The 8750-nt window shown below is 42.9% G+C and overlaps 1 protein-coding gene across 1 annotated transcript; it reads left to right on the top strand.

Annotated features, from left to right (window-relative positions):
• The first annotated feature begins 494 nt into the window (after window positions 1-494).
• On the top strand, window positions 495-7721 carry LOC102204282 (neuronal pentraxin-1). The gene is made up of 6 exons (XM_005732028.1): window positions 495-619; window positions 2412-3326; window positions 4091-4550; window positions 4640-4893; window positions 6173-6352; window positions 6662-7721. Exons 2-6 carry the CDS (start codon window positions 2646-2648, stop codon window positions 6869-6871), a joined length of 1785 nt encoding a protein of 594 aa, XP_005732085.1. The 5' UTR covers window positions 495-619; window positions 2412-2645; the 3' UTR covers window positions 6872-7721.
• Window positions 7722-8750: the final 1029 nt, after the last annotated feature.

Here is an 8750-nt window from a genome sequence, read left to right on the forward strand (position 1 = left end):
CACAAACTCGACACATGCTTCGGTGTCTGAACCTGTTTGTGTAAGTTTACTGTAGGTGTCTGTCCTGTAATCAGCACTCTGGTTTCATTGTCTGCCTTTGACCTTAAAGCAGCCATCTGTCCTCCTGCCTCTGCCTCTCTGCCTCTTAGTCAGACGAGGAATTAATCAAGCCAATTACTCCCATGCTGAGATCTAGGTGAGCTGCGTGACGTGTGCTGGAGGAGGTGAGGCCAATGTTTGTGTACCGGCGGGTAGAATTTATACACTGGTTGGATTTTTTTTGTTTTGTTTTTTAATTCTTTGTATGATGTGTATGTGAGATCAGTGATTTTCTTTCTTTCTTTTTTACGGTCTCATCATGTGCATCAGTCAGAGGTTAAAGATAAGAAATGCGGAGAAAGAAAGATGCCAAAAAGACTGACAGGAAAAGAGGCGTGTCCTTCCAAGAAAAATACAACAAAGAGGAAGAAGGGGAGGAGAGGAGGAGAGGAAAGGGAGGTAGAGACAATAAAGGAGGGATAGAAAGACTTGAGCACTACTCTGGAGTAAATCCCCTCAATCTGATCAGTGTGTGAGGAAGGAACTAACTAACTCACAGCGTGGACGCACAAGCTTTAAGGTAAGAACGCCTGTGTTCATTTAACTAATGCCATGTATGTGCCATTGGACATATTTGAATTATATATATTTGCTGTTTATGTGTCAGGCATTTCAGTGCAGTGTGATAGATGCAGCTGCATTTATATTTAATACAAGAGAGATGAAAATGAGTGCTGGCTTTGAATCATCTGGATTAAAAAGATAAAACACTACGATGGGTACACAACTTTAGTTTGTTATTGTTTTCAGTTTCTTATACCTCTGCTTCGCTAAACTTAACCGTCAGAAGCAATATGAATATTTTTGTTTATTAGAGTATTGCACAGTATTGTCTGGGTAATAAGTCAATTGTTGGACCTGCTGGGGAAGGTCTCAGATGCTTTTTCGTGAGCTGTGATAATAGTTAATTTAAGCATCAAAATTGACATTAAATTTCTCTGTAACTGGCACTTAATAAATAGTTTGGATAATTATTGCTTAATCTTGCTTTTTAATGGGGATATTTTGCATATTTTGTGGCCAAAGTGTGCACTCTATGTATCGGGTTAAAACCTCTTAACAAATTAAATAAGAGCTCAACGGCAGCGATGTCGATGCTGACATTGATCTTTTAATTCACTGGGATAATTATAATTTAATGTGCTTCTACAAAAAAACATGTGTATAAACTGAGACCGGCTCATTTTGCAGAATGAGCTGTTCTTTAATCACAGGTCAAACAGCAGTTGTCAGTTTTGGAGATTAATCACACGACTTAAATATCCAACTTAACCATATGTTGCTGGTTGGTGCACGACCCCAGTGTGCAAGCTCACTTATCTCGGGTTAAGTTAGCACAACAACTGTTTTCAATTAGGTTAATTGAGGGACCTGTGGGTGGTAATAACCTCTAAACGCCGGCGATTGGGTGTGACACGGTTCTGCGCTTCGACCATCTGTCCCTCCTCTAAGCCATGTAAATCGCAGCAGGAAAAACAGAGGCAGAAGATGTCAGGTGGAAAGGTTATAGGCTGGAAAATACCCACGTTAAAACCATTTAAAAATGAAGATTTAATCACCTCAGACTCCATCAGACACACACTCACTTTGTTTCATTATTGATAAAATACAGAGAACCATCAGCGCACAGTCATTGGAGAGGCTGGTCACTGCGAGCAACAGGTGGTCATAGAGGTTTAGCTGTCACGTCACGTGTGTGCCATTTCAAAATGCCGACCCCGTATAATGAAGGACATGTTAGAGCTACAGAGAGGTCAGCTTCCCTTTATGATACAGATCATGAAGGGGAAAAAATGCAGCCACATAGATTTAGGTTAATATTAAAAATGTGCTCCTGCTTCACCGCTGGTCCTCTGTAGCTCCATCCAAATTCATCTAAAAACATCCGTATTAGCACTGGTGGGAGGGGTCAGGCCTCAGCATGGTCATGCTGTAACTCTGGCTTGAACTAATCCTTGTTTGGACAGGTTCTGGTAGTTTTGGCACATGCCTCTGCCATGAAGGTTGCTGCCCAGACACACTAAAGCTAAGTGGGGGCACAAATGTCAGGCTGAGGTGTTTAACCTTCACATCCTGGTGAGAACTGAAGAACCTTTGTGTAAACTCACTGTCCCTTTGTTTGTTAAAGGAAGCTGACACAAGAAGAACAAAAAGCTAAAAAGAGACACTTTTATCTAAATCTGACAATATCCTAAAACTCAATTACTAATATATAAGGATTCTTCTGGACCTTTTAGCTTCATTTTACAATAAAAGAATCAATGGATTCTATTAAAAGAGCGTTAACTAAAATCCTTTGTTTTGTTTTGCAGGTTTCTTCTATTCTTCAGTGAGGAGAAGAGAGACCACAATCCACAAGAAAACAAACTCACACTCACATGCGACTGAGTTCCTCACAGCTGAGTTGATATTTTGGGGATGGAGATTTGTTGTTTTGCTCCCTGATGCATCCTTCACATCAGCAAAGAAGTCAGCACAACCTTTACTTCGGGTGGCATCACACATTTTGAAGCAAAGCCAAGCTTCTTTGTCTGTACAAACTCTGAATGGAGATGATGAGGAACTCGCCATCTGTGCAGCTGTTCCTTGCTCCCTTTGTCTTTTCTTTACTTTCATTCCTCCTCTGGCCGGCATGTGCCAGCTCAGGGTCTGACTATGACTTTGGAGCCCACCCACGCTTTGTGTGCACCCCTGTTCCCGTGGACGCAGACCCTTCCTGCTTCCCTACATCAGGTCCAAGCGTAGGTGCAGCGGGGCCCAGCGGACCAGGCCATCAAAGTGCACCTCCTGCTGGCTGGTGGGGCGCGAGCGAAGAGGCCAAAGCCACCATCCTCCACCTTAGGGAGAGCCTTGTCCAGCAGAAGGAGATCATCCTGGACCAAAGAGAGACGATTCGGGAGCTCACGGCCAAGCTCACTCTGTGCGAAGGCTTCGGACGGGATGCTTCACCCCACGACTCTTCACACTTGCATCACGCTGGGGCGGCCAGCCATCACTCATATGCTGACAATGGGCACTATAGCAACCAGCAGGGTCACCATGGAAACAGCAACCTCATACCAGACTCGCCACACTACCCCTCGGTGGGAGGGCAACGATTTGACGGAGGGCACAGTGGCAACAACCACGGGAAGGATAAACATGTGACACCAGGGGACGTCGCATCGTCGCCAGAGCAGATGGAGAGGATGCTACAGGCGCTGAAGGAGAGGCTGGACAACCTGCAGGTGAGCATGAGGGAGACAGAACTTTTAAAACTTTTCTAAACTGTTGAAAGGAAGAAAGGCTGTATCTAAGCCGTTTAAGTAGATATAACTCAGCTGATGAGGTAGAGGGAAGCTTGTGACGTTCCCACATGTGATTTTCCTTTGTTTGGACATTGGTTGCATCACTGGAAGCCTTAAAGCGGTACACCCACTAAGTACTTTAGATAAAGGAGCAACTTAATCGCATAAAGCCACTCACACTCAAGAGAGTCACTCTAATGTCCTTCAGTGGGCTCCAAGGACCAGCAACAAGCTCAGGGGTGGACGTCAGCGAGGCAGTGGATTGACCGGGCACATTTAAAGACCTCGAGGATATTTGAGTGTTTTGAAGTCTGTTTGGGTACCTGCCCTTATGTGCTGTGTTTTCCATCTGTTGTGATCACAGACAGGTGTCAGGAGCTGTGGCGCATTTGCGAGGGGGTCTAAGATTGGCAGTAATTATCGTGATCTCTCTTGACAGACTCATGATCAGGGCACGCACCACAACTAAAGCCCAGATTACCTGAGAGGAAGGGAAACAGACACAGAGTAGCACAATGAATGTGAGGGGGACCGATCAGCAGCACAACTGGCTGCTTTGTTTGACATTACACAAATATCTGCAGAAGAAATAAATAAATAGACACCAGTCTTTTATAAAGATTGAGCGAGACACAAAAAGCAGAGGTGTTACATTGTGCCTTAATAATGCGCCTTCACCTGCGTGTTTCCACCTCTCTCTGCAGAAGAGGAACACATCCATCACATACTCCAGCTCTCTGAAGGAGTTGCTGCAGAGGAAGATCGACGCACTAGAGCAGCAACTGCACCATCACACTGACGGCCACGGAGGCCCGGACCACCACGATGATGACAGCAGCCACGGAGACGACAGAGAGCATCACGCCGATGACCACCACGATGACGGAAACCCCGGTGACCACAAAGACGACCGCCATGACGATGGACATCGAAACGGTCACGTTGACAGCGATGGCGGCCACACGGAACACCATGATGACGGCCATAATGATGACCATCATGATGCAGACGGGGACCATGATGATGATGACGGTGGTGATCACCACGACAACGAAGCAGACAATCACAGTTACCTTCCACACACGGGATACAGAGCACCACGGCCGCGGACCGGTTTCCACTCAAATAAACTGGAAACGATGCTCAATCAGCTGCACCTCTCCGGTACGCTGTTCAGCAAAACTGCTTTTTAAACCACGCTCAGGTCTGATTGTTTGGTCAGCTGGTGAATGTTGTTATGTTTCTTTAAGCAGGTTCCAGCAGGAAGAAATCAAAAAGTCCTGATGCGTTCCAGATCAGCTTCCCTATGAGGACCAACTACATGTACGGGCGGGTGAAGAGGACGCTGCTGCAGGAGATCTTCGCTCTGACTTTGTGTCTTTGGATAAAGGCAGGAGTGGGACCCGGACTGGGGACACCTTTTTCTTACTCTGCACCTGGACAGGCCAACGAGCTGGTGCTCATCGAGTGGGGGAACAATCCCATAGAGCTGCTGATCGATGATAAGGTGAGCGAGAAGAACCACGAGCTCCCCTCTGTGTCTGGATCGTTGTCAGTTTAAGAGAACTTCAACTTGAACAATACAATAAACAAGGCCGCTATTAGGATAGTTAAAGTCTATGCCAAAAATCAAAGCAGTTAATCTAAAATATTATGAAATGTAATAAATGAATTCTATTATAAATAATGAAAATCTAAAATTTAAAATAATATACTTAATACATACTTAAAAATTAAAATATTTTGAATCAAAATCTGCGTGATCTGATATCTTTGCTGGGTTTTTTAGTCATTGTCAATCAAACCTGAACAAGTCACCCAAATACATCAGATTAACTTTGGTGATCAAAGTCAAGTTATTTGTAAAAATGTACTTTTATTAACTACTAATGCTTGATTTATACTTCTTTATACATATAAGGTACTCGTGTAGTGTTTTTTTTACTTAATTTGAGTAATTTCTTAATACAAGCCCTATTCAGCCATTGGTACTTTTTTCTAAGCCTAAGCACTTCACCTAACATTCACCCACACTGGGACGGATGCATTGGAGGTAACTCGACATGTAGACTGGGGGATCCGGGGATAATGAAATACCAGAGTTTTACTGAAAAAACAACAAACAAACAAGCTGGACATATTGTACCACACAGAAGTCAACAGTATTTTTCAGTTCAGTGACCCCATTTAGCAAACACGAAGCAGGAACCTGCTAAAGCTGCCTGGTTTGCAAATCTGTCAATCAAAGAACCTATATATACATAGCTCTAAAACTCCAGGAGTTTTATACAATCACCCACTGCACAGCTGGCTCACACACACAATAAAAAGAAAATTAGGCTGTGAACATCGTTTTTAGTTCGACTTGCTTTTGAAGACAGCCTCTAGTGGCCACCAGAAGAACTGCAGTTTTTGGCACTTCACTGCTGGCTTCATTTTTCAGGCCTGGATTTTGCTCTTCGGTCTTCAGCAGTGGCTCTGCATGCACTGGGCATTAGAGAAAAAAAAACAAACAAACCAGAGGAGATTGAAAACTTTTTAAACTGAATTTAAAACGTTAATGAAAATTAAAAATGGCACACCCAGTCTGCTGAACTCTCCTCTTGACACAACACGCTTATGACCAAACCTAACCACAAGGGGGCAGTGACATGCTCTTTTTTTTTTTTACCCTGGTGTGGAGGAAGTTAAAAGTAATTGTTATTATCTGTTAAAAAAGTGTTTCTGAATTGAAATCATATATCCTTAGAACATGTTTACATTCGTTTTCCACATCCCCTCCACAGGCAGCCACTCTGCCCCTGTCTCTGAGTGATGGGAAGTGGCACCATGTGTGTGTGACTTGGACCACACGGGACGGACAGTGGGAGGCCTACCAGGACGGGGTGAAGCGGGGGTCTGGGGCGAATCTCTCAGCTTGGCACCCCATTAAAGCTGGAGGGGTCTTCATCCTGGGACAGGAGCAGGTAAAGTCAACGCGAGCTTTACTCCAGAGATAGAGGCAAATATTATGTCCAGAGTTAATATCCAAGCCATTTAGGACTCTTCCCAGTATTAAATGCCTGCATGTGTGCTCATGTTGAGGCTCCAATATACTGCAGACTTACCTTCATAAAAACATCTGACCTCATCAGTGACTCTGTTATATTATACACAGGAGATTTCACATAATCTTCTATATGTTAGTGAGAAACATCAGATGTTCATCACGTGTCTCTGATCGATGAAGATGATAATAATCAGGTATTGATCGTTGTCGTGCGTCTCCTCTTCAGGACACTCTCGGAGGGCGCTTTGATGCCACTCAGTCATTTGTGGGCGAGATGTCGGACCTGCACATGTGGTCACACGTCCTGAGCGCCAGCGACATCTACAGCCTGGCCTCATGTGGCAGCCACCTCAGAGGTGACATCATCGCCTGGTCCGACACGGAGGTGGAGCTTCACGGAGGCGTCGCCAGATACCCCTTTGACCCCTGTCACTGAAGGTCGTTACCCTGATGGTCTGAGAACATTTATGAAGAGAAGCTACGGGGACTGAAGGAGGATTAAGATAACCACTCAGAGCCAATGCCTTCCCTTTGAACTCAATCAGTGAATTTTCTATAAATAAATGAACAATGAAAGGAAACATGGTGATAAATCTTTATTCACAGGTAACGTGTAGAGACTCTGTGGCTGTAGGCCATTATTTGTTGTACCCACGAGTTAGTATTTTATTTAAACGGACAAGTGCTGTATGTGACATATTGCCATATTGTTAATAAGACAAAATAAAGTTGGTGTGTGCTAATCTTTGCAGGCCTTACACAGGGTCTGCTGTGGTGACAAATTGTAAGTTGTTAGTTTGAATGAAAGTCATAGAATTTTTTTCCTGCTCTGGATTCTCTTTTTAAAGGTTTCCATGAAACATACAGCTACTTCACCAAAGAAATGTAGACTTCAGGTTAAACTTTGTGTTGATCTTTTCTAATTTTATGAATCTGTGTATCATAGATAGGTCCATGTTGGATTTTGAGAGAAATGCTGAAGATCCTGTGAGACAGGAAGTGTTTTACAGTTAATACATGGACTCTTGCCTCAGTTTTGTACCATAAAAGGGCTTCTTTGAAAATGCTGATTATACCGTTTCACCCAAACTTTTATATCTTCTCATTGCAAATCCCATTCCTCACTGAATTAGTTTGTAACTTTTGATGTCGGCTGCACTGTGAATTTGTGAATCTGGCCTTGATTGTATATTTATCTTTGTACAGTAATTTGTTTTGTTTTTTTAGCAATGTTAGAATTTTCCCATTGTGTTTGTCATTGAAAAAGTGTTTAATAAATAAAAGTGTGACAGTTTAAGTGTCTCATTTTTCATTTGTTAATGCAGCGACTACAAATGGTACTCAGCAGTTTGCATAGCTCTGATCAGTGTTCACGCTCCATCACTGTCATTTTTCCAAGATATGTGAAACACTAAGTCTGGCAGACCTCACGTTATCGCTGTTTGACTTGCAATAACAGCGATGATTTTATATTTGTATAAATGTATGTTTTTGTTTTGCTACTTTGTTGTGTGATCATTTCAGATTAAATTGTTCCGTAGTCCTTTTTCCAGGTTAAATCAGAGAAAAATGAATAAAATTCAAATGAAATTTAGCGCAGATATCTTTTAAAACAAATTTAAATCTCAATCAATATCTCAGAAAAACAAAAAGCACAACAACCGCTCATCTCCATTTACCTTTTATTGTTACACAGTAGTTTACTGGCACCAATGTATCACGGTTTTCCTTTTTGCTACATTTACAGATGATCTATCCATCTTCACCTCACAGTAAACAAAAATAAATAAATACAAAATAAACACGTTTTTTGAAGGTGGCGGCTCCGGGGTGAAAGGAATCAGAAACAGTGGTCCAGCTTCATTCAGTTCACTTTAGTGTTCATTCTTGCAATATGAATGAAAATATTATTTTTTGGCAACTTTGCATTTCAAGAATACCCAGAAAGTGAAGGCCTACAGAGAGTCTCTGTGATGAACAAGAAGCACAAACATGAAAGATAAAGTGACACCCTGGAGGGTGAATCATAAAAGGGAAGACCCCGTTCAGCTTAAAGCAACATGATCAACATCTGCTGCTACAGCTGGAACTGATGAGGTGATGTATTGACACACTTCAGCCTATTAAGCTGCGTCTACGCAGGAAGCGATTCGCAGCGACGTGACGATCATAAACCACAGAAAGTTAGTGACATTCAACGACTTCACCCGACTATGGCCAGGGAAAAATAAAAAATAAGCAAACACGCTGATGATGCAAAGTGGGCGGATCCCAGATGAGTCTTTCCACGCTGCAGGATAGCGGTGACTAACATT

The sequence above is a fragment of the Pundamilia nyererei genome, unplaced genomic scaffold (assembly GCF_000239375.1).
Source record: "Pundamilia nyererei isolate P.nyererei 1_Seehausen unplaced genomic scaffold, PunNye1.0 scaffold00045, whole genome shotgun sequence".
NCBI lineage: Eukaryota > Metazoa > Chordata > Actinopteri > Cichliformes > Cichlidae > Pundamilia > Pundamilia nyererei.